The sequence below is a fragment of the Schistocerca cancellata genome, chromosome 6 (assembly GCF_023864275.1).
Source record: "Schistocerca cancellata isolate TAMUIC-IGC-003103 chromosome 6, iqSchCanc2.1, whole genome shotgun sequence".
Lineage (NCBI taxonomy): Eukaryota > Metazoa > Arthropoda > Insecta > Orthoptera > Acrididae > Schistocerca > Schistocerca cancellata.
The window spans coordinates 269671633-269689390 of NC_064631.1; the positions used below are offsets into that span (position 1 = coordinate 269671633).

General features: G+C 41.6%; 1 protein-coding gene across 1 annotated transcript in view; it reads right to left on the bottom strand.

Moving 5' to 3' along the window:
- LOC126191219 (cilia- and flagella-associated protein 91-like) overlaps positions 1–17758 on the bottom strand; it is a 356082-nt gene that overhangs the window by 273816 nt on the left and 64508 nt on the right. Inside the window, exon 5 of the mRNA XM_049932021.1 lies at positions 11826–12055. Within this exon, the coding sequence (XP_049787978.1) occupies positions 11826–12055 (230 nt within the window). The remainder of the gene's footprint in view (positions 1–11825; positions 12056–17758) is intronic.

Here is a 17758-nt window from a genome sequence, read left to right on the forward strand (position 1 = left end):
CTTCAAACTTTGCATACCTTTAATCGGCCATTAAAACAACATATGTGCAAGTAGTAAGGTGCACTAGTCTGAAAATTTTGAGAAAACCACAAGAAAAGTTTTATGCATCTATTACATAACTGATGTATCTGTGCATAAGTACCGATGTTAAGAGTTCATAGTGGTCAAGTGCTTAACATTCGAGCTTCGTGAAACAAACATGTGTGAGGCAATGGTCCAACTCCTGCTCAAACTTTCATTTTTGTAGCACAAGTGTAAATTCTGTGATGTTAAAAAAGTTCGTACCTACACTTTGTTCTTGCTACATTAGCAATGTCTCACTGCTATACAGGTTAACTGCCAAATGGGGCCTGCCTCTGTGTCTCCAGCTCAAAGTGTTAAGGTGTAAAGTAGTTCTGGATACCTTACCAAATTGCATGTATAACGGATTTCACAAATCATGACAAGCATACATTTTCAGGGAAACTACATGTGTTTCTTCATTTACTAATCAATAGTTATAAATATGTCTATTCTAATAATTAAATTGAATTAAAAATAGTAAGTAGCCAAATAACAAGAAATTCACTAAAACTTCATGCAAATACATGAGGACTTTTTAAAATTAGATTGGTAGGACACTTAGAAAATGCATCAGATCTGGTAGGGAGACTGCCTACACTACGCTTGTCTGTCCTATTTCAGAATATGGCTGTACAGTGTGGGGTCCATACCAGATAGGATTAATGGAGTACATGGAAAAAGTTCAAAGAAGGGCAGCATGTTTTGTATTATCATGAAATAGGGGAGAGAGTGCCACTGAAATGATAAAAGATTTGGGATGGACATTATTAAAACAAAGGCATTTTTCGGCGTTTTTCGTTGCCGCAGAAATTCCAATCACCAACTTTCTCCTCCGAATGCAAAAATATTTTGTTGACACCGACCTACATATGGAGAAACCATCACCACGATAAAATAAGGGAAATCAGAGCTCATAAGGAAAGATATAAGTGTTTGTTCTTTCCGCACCCTATTAGAGGTTGGACTAATAGAGAATTGTGAAGGTGATTCAATGAACCCTCTGCCAGGCACTTAAATGTGATTTGCAGAGTATCCATGTAGATGTAGATTAGCTCTCAGATGTCATATAAACTAAATAATATGACCAGTGATGAAAAAATACAGATTAAAAATTACGTTTCAGCGACAGTCAAACCATCACTTTATACACGTTCGCCTTACAAGCCTCGAACGCTCACCACTTGACCACCAAGAACTCTAGCACCCCGTACATATGCACAGGTATATCAGTTACATAACAGACACATAAAACTTCGCTCACAACTTTCTCAGAATTGCCAAAGTAATGCACCTTACTACTTGCACATTATGTTGTTATAATGGCCTACTAAAGGTGTACAAAGTCGGAAGTAAATCCGCAATCCCAACATCATGGCCTCCCCTTGTAAGATAACAGTGGATATTACAACAGTTCTCACATTATCAATTTCCAGGATACGTGATGGAAATCTGAATTTTTACCTGAGACTCTGAATCACTCTTGTCATATCCATCTGGAAAAATTAATCATTCACTGTAAAGGGTGACTTCCAGGTGAATTTTTTTAACAGATAACAGAAACAAAACAAATCTTGGACATCTGATGTGCTCTTACACTTTAGGATCAGTGGTAAGACTCTCCAAGACGGCTGCTTCGAAAATATTTTTCCACGGAAATGACTTAGTATTTGGGACTGCCCTCCCCTTTTCACCCATGTCAGATTTCAATACTAATTGTGATACATACTGTATACAAATCTTGCACTTGGGTTCCTAGCACCCCTTTCAGCTTGGTGCAACAAATGGCCAATACTAATTGTGATACATCCTGTATGGAAATGTCATAGCCCTCAGTTTGGCACACCAAGCAGCAGCTTGTGTCACTTAGAACTTAAAATGGCCCTGCTCTCCAACTAGAGTATAGCCAGTTCTAGTGCTGTAATAGACAACATCTTTATACAAAGGAATACATATAATTATTTAAGTGTCAAAAATATTATAAATAGCCTCTTTGGTCCTGAAGGACAGTTTCTCATCTTAGTTCAAGCAAATGTACAGAGAAAAGTAAATTTCATTTGGAAGAACTTGAGGAAAAACACCATGGAAAACTTGAATCATCAATTCCAGCTTGTGGACTGGTCTCCTGTTGGTCTTAATTCCAAATTTATCAGTGAGGTTACATGTCTATTTGTAAAAATATTTTCTAAAAACACTACTGAGAGAAAACTTGGTTAAAACAGAGTATACACCTTGCATTACTATGAGAAATAAAATTTCTTGTAGAATGAAAATGGAGCTTTATGCAGCAACAGAGAGATCAAATGATCCCAATAAGATTAAGCATTACAAACTGTACAATAGAATTCTTAATAAGACCATAAAAACATTGAATAACATGTTCTTAAAATCAGAAATCAAAAACTTAAAGGGTTAAGTAAATACTACCTGCAGTTTCATAAATAAGGAACCAGAGAAAACTGCAATCTGTAGAGAAAATACCCAAATAAAAAATGAAGATAATCCTGTTAGTGATCCAAAAATAGCAGCTGATGTATTCAACAAACTTTTTTAACAGTAACATTACAAATAGGATTGGGAGACTCCATAAATCAAGTCAACAATTCAATGCAAGTCAGTATACCTAGCACAGTACAATAGATCCACATAAGAACAGTCATTGTACAGGAAATTGAAAGAATCATTAAGTCTCTGAAACATAAAAACCTTACTGGAACCGACAACTTATCTAAAAGCAAGGAAAAGTTGCTGACAGACTTAAGTATGCAGTTGTAAAACCACTGTATAAGAAGAGAGATAAGTTAGACACTGCTACCTATCAGTCAATCTCGTGATTCACAAGTTTTTCCAAGGTTTTAGAGAAATTAACACTTACCACAATTGCTAAGCACCTTAGTGACCATAATATCATCAGCAAAATGACTGCGTCACTCATCAAATACTTTTATACAAAACTAGGTACCTACATATAGATGGTGCAGCAAGGAAGTGGCTTGGATCATGCCTTTCTAACAGAATGCAGAAAGTTGTATTGGATAGTCGAGAGATGCCTTTTATTATGATCTACCTCTTTGTAAAAGACAATGTAAATTCACCATCTCTACTGATGACACTACAGTACCTGCTGATAATTCATTTGATGAACTTGAGGTGCCAACTAATAAGGTTTTCAGAGCTATCGTTAGCCGGTTTAACATACATGGTCTTTCTGTTAATTTCACTTATCTCTAAAGATGAAGAAATGGGAGAAAAACTAGGTGACCAGTAGATAGTTACAGTGGATACTTCAAAATACCAGGGCTTACATATTGATAGTAAACTATACTGGTCAAGCCACATTTTTGACCTGTGCAAAAGACTGTGTTCTGCAACTTATTTTCATGCCATTATGGCATATTAATCACATTACTGAGAGAAAACCTGGTTAAATCAGTTTATACACCTTGGATTACCAAGGAATTAAAAATTCTTGTAGAACATATGGGGAGCTTTATGCAGCAACAGAGAGATCAAATGATCCCAATAAGATCACATATGCAGAAAAAGGAGCCATATGCACAGAAAGGAGCTACACGAAGAGAAAGGAGCAATAAGAATCACAAGTGGATCCACTCCAGAACCGCATACAAAAATCTTTTTAATTAACTTGAAATCCTCACATCCACTGGGCAATGTATATTCTCCTTGACGTGTTTCATAAAGAAAAAATTTCCTTTTTAAATCCAGGAGTTTGTACCACAACCATGATACTAGTAGAACAGGTGATATCCACCATTAGCATACAGACTCGAGTAAGTACAGAAAGAAGTCATTTCTGTGGATATTAGATTTTTAATGCCCTCCCTTAACAAATTATTCTTTAGTGAATTATTTATTAGTGGATGATGAGCTTTTCTTCTCTTTAAAAAAATAAATAATTTAAAAAAATTAAAATAATACAAATTTAAGGTATTTCTTATTGAAAGAGTCATATTACACTACAGAAGAGTTCCTGAACCACAATATACATAGTATCCATGAAACACAGATACATTACGAAATCTTTTTTTTGTGTGTGTGTGCATGTTTATTTATTACTATAAACATGTTGAAATACTTTTATTTTTCTTTAACACAACCTAAGTTACAGATACTTTAATAAGAAATTGTTTAGTACTATTTACATAATACCATAGAATTTAACAACAACAAACTTGTAAGACTGACACATTCTGTATCCTGTGATACATTCATAATATACATCACCATAACATGAAATAAAGCATTTGGAATATTGCTGTCTCAAAATACTATCCATAAGAAAATCATGGAAAGTAAATAATGAGAAAAATATGTCATAAGTGTTATACCGGAGCCAAGGTAGCCCCTGAGGGCCGGCAACCCATATTACACCAAGGAGGACAAGGTTGTCTATGCCCAAGGCATATCAAAAGCACCATGGTAAACACTGGCTATTTACATACAAGATAATGGAAACAGACATTCCGAGCACTACTTCCTGCAGGGGGAGCTTGAGCCACGGCCTGCAGGAAGTACCACTACGCCAAAACCTGACTGGCTGGAGACCGTTATATAGAGGCTAAAACCAGCCTCGAAGTTCAGTTCATGCTGGATGCCGACCTCGTGTACTGTGACCATTGAAGATTACGTCTTCATCTCGGAACTGGACTGTTACTAGTGTGTGAGTGTGTTACCACGAACCTTTGTGGATAATTAGAAGTGACCTTTTGTTTGCCTAAATTAGGAGACTTTTACTGGCATCGTTATTGTTACCTTTCATTTGTGTATTCAGTCATCAACCGAGTGAACGTACATCAATAAAAGCTGTGTTTGTGAAAAATTGCAAATTGTCAGTCACAACACAAGTGGTGACGAGTTGGTGCCTGCGTGTGTCTTCCTCATGGTGGAAGTTGTCCTTCAGTAGCTGGTCCAAAGTGTGCATGGCTTATTACAAGGTTTTCAAGAGTTTTGCAAGAACTCCCAGGATACACAGGAAAGTTTATTTATGGAACCCTTGCAAAACCGCCTGGTTCCGCTGCCCCCGCTGTTTCCCGCTTTCAACAAGGATGCTGAAGACTGGGAAACATATGAGAAGCGGCTCCAGCAGCATTTTCAAATCCACCAAGTTGTCCAGGAAGCTGCTCGCCATTCCTACTTGTGGTCGGCCGCTGCAGATGCAGGTGGATACAGGGGCAGCAGTCTCACTGATCAACTATTCCTCTTAAGCAAAGATTGGGGCACCCCCCCCTGACACACACACCTCGGCACCTCCTTACTTATAATAAGCAAGCAATCGCACTCTTGGGTCAGTTCAGGGCTTCCATCATGTATAAATCGGTTCGTCAGGAAGTTACCTTCCTTGTGGTCAACAATGCAGCCAAGGCTGATCTCTTCAGGTTGGATGCCTTCCAGCACTTTGGCTTCACCATCGACGACAATGTTCATCCTGTGTCTACCCAGGTTCCTTTCCTGGCAGTCGATACCTTGTGCACAGAATTCCAGGACCTCTCCTCGCCGTGAGTCAGCTGTGCTCAAGATTTTCATGTGTTACTCTAGCTGAGAGCACCTGCCCGCCTGAAGTATTTCTGGGCGCAGCAGGTTCCCCATGCCTCCAGCAGCCTCTCAACGAGAGATGGACCATCTCACGATGGAGGGAGTTGTCACTCCGGTCCGTTACAGTTCGTAGGCGACACCCTTGGTCGTCCTCAAAATACCAGATGGGCATCTTCGAGTTTGTGGTGACTTCAAGGCTACGCTTAACCCTCAGCTACAGGTTGAAGACTATCCCCTCCTGTGTCCCGAGAACCTGTTCTCCAAGCTCGCAGAGGGACAATTTTTTTTTAAGATCGATCTTGCCGAGGCCTACCTCCAAATACCTTTAGATGAGCTTTCTACTCTCTTGGCCATCATCAACACACTATTTGGGCTGTTTTGGTTGAACCGTCTCATGTATGGCATCGCTAGTGCACCAGCCATCTTTCAGTGTTACTTGGAACAGCTCTTTCGGGATGTGCCAAGTTGTATAAACTTCCTCAACAACATCGTCGTCACTGGCCGTACCGCAGATGACGGGCCTAAAATCCAATCTTGCTAAATGCTCCTTTTTTCAATCTGCTATCTCCTACCAGGGTCACATCATTTCCCGCCATGACGTATCGCCTACCTCCTCCCACATCGCCGCTATAACGGTCCTTCCCCATCCACATGATGTCCACCAATTGCGGTCTTTCCTGGGTAAAATTGCTTACTATCGAAAGTTCATTCCCTCCACTGCTCACATTGTGGCACCCCTCCATCACCTATGCCAAAAGAACATGCCTTTTCATTGGTCCTTGGCTTGTGAATTGGCTTTCCAAACCTTAAAGTGGAGGTTGCATTCTGCAGAGTGTCTAATGCCGTATAACCCCTCTCTTCCTCTCCTCTTGACTACGGATGCTTCAGACTACTGTGATGAAGATGTCCTTTCATACTGTCTACCCGATGGATCAGAACACCTGGTGGCTTACATATCTAAATCCCTTCCAGAGGCACAATTCAAATATTCTCAAATTGAGAAGGAGGCCCTATCCATCATGTTTTCCTGTACCAAATTCCTCCCATACATTTACAGTAGGTCTCTTCACTTAATCACTGACCATAAGCCCCTCGTGGCCTTATTTTATCTGTCAGCCCAGTTACCCATGAAGACTTCCTGCTACCTGCAGCGATGGGCCCTATTCCTTTCCCGTTTTAGGTACACCATCCATTTCCGGCCCACCTCCCAGCATGCCAACTCTGATGTCTTATCTTGGCTCCCCTCTGACCAGGATTTGGCATTCAATTCGTCGGACCTCCTAATTTTTCAGGTCAATGACGACATACAGGATGCGTTAGCTGCAGTCCTAGTCACAGCTGAGAGGGTGGCCGCAGCAACAACTGCAGATCCGCTCCTGCAAACTGGTGTGCCGCTATGTTCTCCATGGTTGGCCGATGCTTCCTCCACCTCGCGCTGACCTCCTATTCTTCTTCTCCATCTGCCATCAACTGGTGGCCGTCAACAGGGTGCTCCTCCGTGCAGAAAATGATACCACTCCATGAGTCATTAAACCAACTTCCCTGCAGTCCTGGATTCTCCACATCTTACATCAAGGTCACTGGGATATTGCCTGGATGAAAACCTTCGCACGTCGCCATGTCTTCTGGGTGGGCATCACAGTGGATGCGGAGCACATGGTTCAGGGTTGTCAGCAGTGTATCCAACCCCTTCCTGCACCGCGCCGGTCCTTCCAATCCAGGACGGCCACTTCCCTCCCATGCGAACGCATCCATGTGGATTTCGCGGTATCCTTCCTTGGCGCTTACTGGTTACTTGTCACGGATGCCTACTCCTACTTCCCTTTCATTATCCAATGCTCCTCTATCACCGCAGAGAATACCACCATGGCCCTGTCAAAAATATTTTCCATTGAAGGCCTTCCTGTCACCTTGGTATCAGACAACAGCCCGCAATTTTGCAGTCAAGAGTTCACCAAATTCTGTCATGATAATGGTATCCACCATGTCTTTACCCCTCCTTTCCATCCCCAATCCAATGGAGAGGCGGAGCACTTTGTTTGCACTTTTAAAACTCAGATGAGGAAGTTCATGGAGGACCATTCCCCAGAAGAAGCTCTTACGTTATTTCTCAGTACCTACAGGGCCACACCGGTGGGTGACAAGAGTCCAGCCGAACTGCCCCATGGTCACCAGCCTCGGACCCTACTCCATCTCCTCCAGCTGCAGGTTGGACCTCATGTCCTGCGAGGCACTTCCCGATATTCATCCAGCTGCAAGGTGTGGGCTTGCGGTTTCAGGCCCCAGCCCAGCTGGCTTCAGGGGGTCGTTATCCGGCCCCGGGGTCGACAACTGTTCAACGTATGCCTGGACGACAGTGTGGTTTCGCATCACCGCAACCAACTGCATCCTCGTTTCCTCAAGCGGCCGCAGCCCCAAACCACTCTTCTCTTTCTCCCATTACCGGTCCCTTTCTTGGGGCCTATGTTGATGCCCTCTCCTCAGTTGGTGGATGATCTTCCCAGAGATAGCCACCAGATGCCGGCTGCTAGTCCCATGCTGCCGCATACTCCAGACCCAGGACAGCTCCAGGACCTTCCCATGAACCCACTTGCTGGCCCCTCTTTGGTGCCACCTCAGATGGACGACACGGACATCCCCATGTTGCCTGCCCAGCCCGACTTCGCCTCACAACCACCACCTCTGCGGCATTCCAGCCGCCTCACACGGAAGGCAGTGCCCTATCTCCAGTGGCAGGCGGACTTAGTTGCAGATCAGCCTACAGCACCGGGCTATATTGGTACTCTCTCCCCTGCGGTCACCCATGCCGCACCAGCTTTTCCAAGGTGGGAGGGATGTTATGCTGGAGCCAAGGTCGCCCCTGAGGGCCGACAACCCATATTACACCACAGAGGACGAGGTTGTCTATGCCCAAGGCGTACCAAAAGCACCATGGTAAACACTGGCTATTTACATACAAGATAATGGAAACAGACATTCCGAGCACTACTTCCTGCAGGGGGAGCTCAAGCCACGGCCTGCAGGAAGTACCACTATGCCAAAACCTGACTGGCTGGAGACAGTTATATAGGGGCTAAAACCAGCCTTGAAGTCCAGTTCATGCCAGATGCCGACCTCGTGTACTGTGACCATTGAAGATTACGTCTTCATCTCGGAACTGGACTGTTACTAGTGTGTGAGTGTGTTACCACGAACTTTTGTGGAAAATTAGAAGTGAACTTTTGTTTGCCTAAATTAGGAGACTTTTACTAGCATCGTTATTGTTACCTTTCGTTTGTACATTCAGTCATCAACCTTGTGAACTTACATCATAAGTTGTGTTTGTGAAAACTTGTGAATTGTCAGTCACAACAATACGCATATGATTTACTGTTCCCATGACTACATGAAGTTCTGTTATGACCAATTTTTAATTGATGCAGCTGTGGGATCTTGGTGAAACATTGTAGTATGTATGAACTAAACAAAATCCTGTTTTGCATTGTTTCACAAAATTTTATTATTTTTATGTGACCTGGGTTACAGGTAATAAGCCTGTTTTCCAGTACACAACTGATTCCACAGATGGCAATTGAGCTAAGACAAACACATGTAAATTTCTCCATATATTGTTGTACAACAAAAAAATAAGTATGATTGTTTTATAGCTTAAGTTAAGTAGGATTGTTTTATAGTTTAAGTTGACAAGTGACAGATTAAAAAGCTAACATACGAGGTGGAATCCAAAATTTTCGGGACTGGTGCTGCCATCTGGAAAGTAGGAGTAGTAGACCTTTGCTCCACTAGGTGGCGAGAGCTGCATATCTGATGACTCAGTGTGCGGAGTGGTATTCAGCTGGGAGGATGTGTTGCACATTCACAGTGATTTCTGTAATACTCTGTGTTTGGTATGTGACGATTTTATGATGGATCCACAAACAGAACAGCGCATGTGTATCAAATTGTGTGCAAATCTCGGGAAAAGTGCTACGGTGACGAGAGCTGAATGTACGGTTATGACCCAGAACCAAAACAACAATCGTCCCAGTGGAAGAGCCCGGGCTCTTCAAGATCCAAAAAAGTGAGAAAGGTGAAGAGCAAAGTGAAGAGCTTCATCATCGTTTTCTTTGATACCAAGGGAATTGTGCACAAAGAATTTGTCCCCCCGAACCAAACAGTGAATTCTGCATACTACTGTGATGCTTTGCAACAGCTCCCTGAAAACGTGCGGCGACAATGGCCTAAACTTTGATATCAAGGGAACTGGCTGTTGCATCACGACAACGCACCCTGTCACATGTCGTTGCTCAGCAGGACCTTTTTGGCAAAAAACAACATGGGGTTGTTCCCCACCCACCATACTCACCAGATTTGGCACCTTGCACCATCGTGCTATTCCCAAAACTTAAACTCAAGTTGAATGGCCGTCGGTTCGACACTCTAGAGAGGATTCAAGAAGCATTGCTGGCTGTAATAAACACCCTCAAAGAACAGGAGTTTCAGAAAACGTTTGACCAGTGGCAGAAGCGCTGGGACCAGTGTGCATGCGCGGATGGGATCTACTTCGAGAGTGATGGTGACCATTAGCTCAAAGGTAAGATTTTCAACAGATGGCAGCACCAGTCCCGAAAATTTTGGATAGCACCATGTATGTTTATCTTTGCTTGGTTGCCAAATTTGGAATCAGTTGTGTACTTGAAAATGGGTTTACAATTCAAAACCAAGACTGTAAAAAAATAATAAAGCTATGTGAAACAAGACAGAATTTCCTTTAGTAAATATCATGAATGAGTTACAAAATTCCATAGGAATATTATACACTATTGGCAGACTTGAACAGTCAGAACAGAAGATAGCTTCGGTCAAAGTGAATGAACAACGACTGGAGGTAAGGCTGGAGATGAATGCTGAGAACAGAATGACCAATGCTGAGAACAGAATGACTTGGGACAACCAGTTAACACAGGAAACCAAATTCATGGGAAGATTCAAAAGCTTAAGAAAAATGTCAGAAAATTTTTCCACTTGTTTAAGTAATTGTCTCAAATCCCCAAGCTGCCCCAAACAAAAAGTTGAGTCACTGAAAGAACCATCAACAGATAAGATTAAGAGGCTTTTTGGTGTGAGTGAGGAGAAATACCTTTTTCTTGTTACTGAAGACAAAGTTGAAGTACGAGGTGCTGTTGGCCATCCCTCAGTGATTTTGTTGCAATAGCTTTTCGAGCTACTGGGGTGATGCTCTACAACATCCATTTTGTAGATGTATGCAGTACTGACTCTTTCCTAGCCAGAGAATTCTCATGGTGAGGGGACCTATCACTTTTATTTCTTTGACCCTAGTTCATACTGCCATCTTTCTTCTTCTAATTTTGCTCTACCACTGTCAGTGTGAATCAGTCTTTCCCCTATTTTCACATGTAAGTTTTTATAACGCAACTATTCTAATCTCTATAAAATTTTCATGGATCAACTAGAAACAATGTGATCTGGCATAGTGGGCTACCATTCTTGGTGTGCATTTAAGGGTACCCATCTATAAACGTTTAAGGTCAAAAACTACATAAACCTAGTTCAGGCAAAGGCAGAGGTCTGACTGAGATTTACTGGAAAAATGCTACAGTACAGGATTTGGGTGTCATGAATATACCTTCAGCAATTCTCAATGTGAAAGGCTACATTAAATACATGCCTTACTTAAAGTACACTCTTAATGGTCATCTTATGAAGAGAAAGTACGTTCAGTTAAAGAGTGTCACCTAATAATTTATTTGATGAGCTTGTGAAATATGATACATAATAAACAATTTGAAAAGCTGCATTTTAAACTCAAACTGTTTATGACACTCACAGACAGGTGCAAACCAATAACATTTTTGCCTCTACCATTCAACAGAAAATTGTTTCTGGTCTTTCAGAGACCCAAGCACTTAAGTCAGTAAAATCATGCAATCACTGACTGCTCTGATGACTAAAATTTGTAGAAATATACATCACTATTAAAACAACTCATACAATGATGAAAGAAAGAATAAATATCAATTCTGGTTCTAGCCCTTGGGTGGAATGAAAAAGCACAAGAAGAAAAACCTGATACATGTAAAGTACAAATGACAGTCATGCAAATGCAAAGCTGAATCAACTGCTGTAGGCTGTGGGGCTACAAAACTCATTTGTTAAATATCACTAACATTGCTTAAATTCAAATTTTTAGTTTACAATTTATTTAAACATACCCCAGGAAAGCATTGCTAATGTAAGTATTTCTGGAGTTGAGCCTTCACCACTAGTGAAATATGGAGGTGCCCATGGATTGGTCTGGGCAGCCGTATCACGATATTCTGTCTGCACATTTCTGTCACGGGTCTCTGATGCAAACTTTAATTGCTGTAAATTATCAACTGCCTTGAAATTCTCTTCAAGTTGCTCTGTACTTAGAGCAGAGTGATCTTGCGACACCAAAGCACTGTAAATGTAACAATTCAGAGTAAAGGTTGAGTAGTTCACCCACAGAATAATAAAAAAAAGTTACATATAAAACCTGAAGTACAATTCAAGACTGAGGACAGATAACATGTAAAATGTAGTAGGCAACACTGATTGTGCATGCATGCACAACAATGTCATCCGGTCTGACAGATATGTAACCTTCATGTTACTGACTGTTCACTGTTTTCTGCCTTTACAAAACATTATGTTAAGATGAGTGCAGTGGTAACAAATCCAGCAAGTATGAAATTTGATCAGTGATTAGATTTCTAAATATGCCTGATGCACAACAACATTAGTCAAAAAAATTCTGGAAATCCTATAAAAACACTGATTATTGCAAAGGGACAGTTTTCTTACACTTTGTGTTCACATACTCAGTAAAATCATCAGATGCTAAGCCTACCACTTTTCTAATCATCATTAAAGTTTGTAGAGCCTTTCTCAATCTTATGGCACCAGTGCTTCGTTTTTTCTCCACTCACTGTAGTAACACCCTATATTTCATACAACTGGAGTCAGTTTCAGCAGCTTTCGTCTCCTTGCATTTAGAAATCTAATCATTGATCAAATTTCACAGCTGACATTACTAAATTTATTTCAACACACTGCCCTCTGAAGGCAGCCTACATTGAAATGATGGCAATGTGAAGATTGCATTCTCAGCAGAAAAATTAATGCTACTACTCAAGCATGCTCAAATCAGCACTACCACTCAATTTATGTGTTATTGGCCCTTAATTTTGAATCAGTCCTTGTAATTATACAATGTTGTGTATGACTTTTTGGTATACACTTATTTTATTTGGAATAACTGAAGAAATGTAAACTCTGTATATTGCAGCTTATGCTCTGATGATAGCTGCGGAGCAGCAACCCTTCTATAACACTTATTATTCTTCATTCCTTCCGACTTCAAGTGTAAGACCACGTTCATAACCGAACATTCAGTGCCACTGCTTTCGGTGCAGAAGGATGTGGATGCGATTTATGCTGCATCCTCAGATTTTTTTCCGAGGAAAAGAGGTCTGCAATGGTGTGCACTCAGCCTTAAGAGGATTATTCAACTGCTGTTTGAATAAGGAAGCAGCAGAATCATCAAGATTCATCCACTGGTAATAATGACTGGAAGGGTTGGTCACATGATGATCACATGCCTCTTGATCATAAATCTGTCCTAGTACTGCCTTCCTGCCAATGAGAACAGACCTGATGCCTAATCCATCAGTCATGTTTATGAATGCTTCAGATATAAATATCTGATCAAAAAGGTTAACAGCCTAACTTTTGATCAGTGTAACATTGATTTTTTTTAGCTTCTACGTGAAATCTGATATTATGTGTGCTCTTGTTGAAGCTGGATTATTGAAATATTTCAAGAAGGATAACTAGCCTAATTGTCATGAAATAATTATAGTTTATTATGTCCCTTAAACATTTCCTCTTCCATCCAAAATCCATCACATAAACTCTTGACAATTTAACTCCACAGATATGATTTTTCAGGACATAGAACAGATCCTCCAAGTTTTCTATGATGTCCATAATACATAGCTAACATGTAACCGACAGAAGAGACATTAAATAATTTTATCCAACATGTTTTAATTTTATTTTGTAATCAGTCAAAGCTAACGCCCCCAACTCAAACCAAAGAGACAGGTCTACAAACATCACATTATATCTATTGAATTTCTCTGTCACTACAAAATGTTGTAAACACTATTCACCAGTGCCTGCAAAGTTTCCAGCCAAGTGTTACATAATTTACAGTAACCCATCACTAAAATAAAATCTTCTTTCTCTGATTCACAGACAAATTATGGTGTTGTTGCATCTCTCTAAGTGATATTCTGCATTATTTTTTGTGATTAATGATTTCTTTGTTGTAGCATGGCCCAAAAACCAAGTCTTATCATCTCTTACCAATTGGTGTTCAAACTCTGTACCTCATATGCAACTGGTATTCTCCCCAACAAAAGAAAGGATATCTGACAACTGAATTGCGCAGCACACTTCAGGGATTATGTGTTATTTTTAATCAATGCCTTATGTCTGTCAAGAGCAATGATTTGGTTTAAACTTTTCTGTAATTTCCACTTGACAACAATATCACTAAAAGTGGACCTTGGTGCAGGTACCCCGTGAAATCTCTCTGACAAAACATGCAAACTTGTGGGCAACTACAATTATGATCCATTCAGTTTCATTCGGTTCTCTCCATTAATTCATTCTGACAGTGAACTGTGCCACAAAGAAAGATTCACATAACTTAATATGCAAATTAGGCACAAACAACATACAAATAATCAGGACTATATAATTGTATCTGCCCAGTTTCTCTCACTTTGAGAAATTAGTGTGGTGATATAGAAGTAAAGACATCCTGTGTATGCTCCTACAGAATCCATCTCTACATTATTTGTATATGACTCCACAAAACAACAACAGTGGTTACTGGAGGTCTATTCTGAACAAGTTGCTGGCAAATCATGTATTTGTGTTTATGAATAATAAAAGTTACTGCAATGGTAAGCTTATCACCAACCCAGGTGAATTTGAGCTCTCAACACAGATATGTCCACAGCCTTTTCAGTGTCTCTGTGTCAACCCAACATTATGAACAAAGTTCTAGTTTGTTGTGATCATGTGGAGAAGACAGTAATGCTCTTATCGTACTGGATGGTTCACTAACAGTTCATCACTGTGTATGATGCTCCTTCATTCCCTGACTCCACACACTCATCACTATCATAGCAGTATGCTGGGCATTAGCTGAAATGTCCAGATGTGGCCAATTACATCACCCCATTTGAACTCACTCAAGTGCTGACGCTGTCATAGCGGCCCCTTATTGTTAGAGGGCCCGCAAAACTGACACACAAGATGGTTTGCTGACCCCCTTTCAGGACTGCGGAGAGAAACACCGCCAGCAGAGAGAAACAATAACAGATTTTCCAAATAAACAAGTAACTACTTTGCCAAACAACATGTGACAGTGTTATCACAACTCATATGACTGACATAGCACTCCGTTGACCTGGCTTTACAAGCATGCCTACACCATCAGACCGGCAGTGTCTACCAACCACTAGGAACAGCTCTGGCCAGTACTTACACTGGCCTTAGCATTCTATTCACTCACTGTAGCATGATGTATTTTGTAAAGTAGATTTTGGTCAGTATTTCTTCCATTGTGTTGTTCCCTTATCTGGTTTGCCACCACAAGAGTTGTGGGGTTTTTTCTGTTTGTTCTTGCGTTTAACACTTAGTGTATGCCAAGAAGGTGTTTTTCTTTAATTATAATAAAACATGTTCAAATTGACTGTTAGTTCTTTCCTGTCGACCACAGGACACTACAATTATTGGCAACGAGGATGGGATTTTCAATTTTGAATAGAATGGCCTCCTCTGAGGAGCATCTTCAGTCCTTGGTGGAAATTAAGAGCAGATTCAGGCAATGCTCATGCATTCAGAAATTTCCTCTCACTTGCTAGTGTTGCAAAAAGTAGCTCATAGAGTTGATTACATTGCAGGTAAATTGAACACTTTGCACATGGCTCCGCCGACATTTCCAGCTTTTGATAGGTCCGTCGAACCATGGTCAAATTATGCCAAAAGGTTGGAACAACATTTACTGGCACATGGGTTCCATGACGAAAATCGAAGTTGGGCTTTTTTTTTTTTTTTTTTTTTTTTTTTTAGCAACAGTCGGATCACAGCTGTATCTTTTAATTCAACAACTGAACCCTGAGCAGTCCCCTCGAGATCTCTCATTTACTCACATTAAGGGCTGGCTTTTTGAGTACTTTGACACACAAATACACATCACCTCTGCCCGTCAGACTTTCTTTTCTTGTCAAAAGTCCCCAGGTCAGACTTACCGGGATTGGATTACGACGCTCCAGGACTTCTCCTGTGGCTGTAAATTCCGGTACACCAATGTTGCCTGCAAGCAGTCTTATGCCTCTTCATCGATTCGCGATATGGTGGTGTTTCACATACCAGACGAGGGTCTTCGGCTGATAATTTGAAGTTACAGGACTCATCCCTTGACACCTGTCTGCCAATCATTCGTGCGTTTGAATACTCTCACCGGCTACAACCAACACGTCTTGATCCAAGCTGTTTTCACAGCTCGCCAGTTGCCTAGCGCCGAGCAGAAGCCTCGTCAATCCGTTGATCCACTCCGTGACAGGAAGTCGTTCACCCAGCTCTCATCTTGTCCGGAATGTTTCCGGACTCACCAATGGTCAGAGTGCCCCCACTGGCGAGTGAGATGTAAGGCTTGCAGCCGAGAGGGCCATACCGCCACGGTGTGTCAGGCTTCATAGAAACATTGCGTAGATGCCATGCTTCCTGCGGATGCACAGGCTCATCACAAATCGTCATCTCAGGACCTGGAAGCCAAGCATTCACTGATGGCCAAGTATTCCCATCATTCCCCAGTCAGGTGCTCATTTTCTCCTTACCTTGGAAGTCGCGCATATTCCGGTAGTCTTCCAAATTGACACAGCATCATCTGTTTGTATTGTGAATAGGGCCACATACCAACGTTTGGGCTCGCCACCTTTATCCCCGTACAGTCATGCCTTGCACAGTTTCAGTAATCACTCTATATCAGTCGAGGTTGTTTTTTCCACACAAACCTCTTACAACAGTTGTTCCATCACCACTCAGTTTTTGGTGATCGGATCCCTGGTGCTACTAACTGTCTTGGTGTGGACATTTTAGGTTGTCTGGGTTTATCAGTACAGAATGCGGTACAGGCAATATTGATTCCCTCATCGGATACCCTCCTCGCCCCATCGCTCAGCAAATACAAAAAATTGTTCTCATCCTCTACACCAGGGTTGAAGGGTTTCACCGTGCATGTTCAACTTCTTCTCTCTGCTGTTTCTCATTTTTTTAAGGTCCGTCCAGTCCCCTTTGCTCTCCCAGACAGGCTCCAGGTGGAACTTCACCACTTACAAGATGAAGGCATACTTTCTCCTGTCATGCACAGTCGCTGGGCGACGCCTATCGTGATTGTTGAGAAGCTGAATGGTGCTTTATGCATCTGTGGCGATTTTAAGGTCACGGTAAATTCTCAGTCCGTCATCGAAGTCTAGCCTGTCCCTTTGGTGGATGACATACTCACACGTCTTGTGGGATCAACCGTTTTAGCCAAAATTGATTTGCACAATGCTTATTTGCAGCTGCTGTTGGACAAGGAATCGTTGCAGATCCTAGTCATCAATACCCCACGTGGACTTTTCCGGTACAACTGCCTCCTGTTTGGCATCACCAGTGCCCCCACCATTTTCCAATGTTATTTGGAATGCCTCACAAGCCAGGTGCCCAGGGCAGGCTGTTATCTGGACAATGTCATCATCCGCGGCTTGTCAGCGATGGACCTCGCAGGCAAGCTGGATTGGCTGTTTCAGGTTTTTGCTGAATGAAAAGTGGGACTTTTTTGCACGAGAGGTCAGCCATCTTGAGTTCACGATTGATGCCCGCAGTCTACATGCCTCTAAGGAGTGTGTTGAGGTGATTCAAAACCTGTCTCATCCCACCAATGTGAAGCAACTGCAATCCATCCTTGGTCAAATCAACTATTATCGGCATTTTATACCCCACGCCACCAAGATTTTGGCACCCCTGATCAGGTTATTGTGCAAGGGTGTGCGTTGTGTTTGGG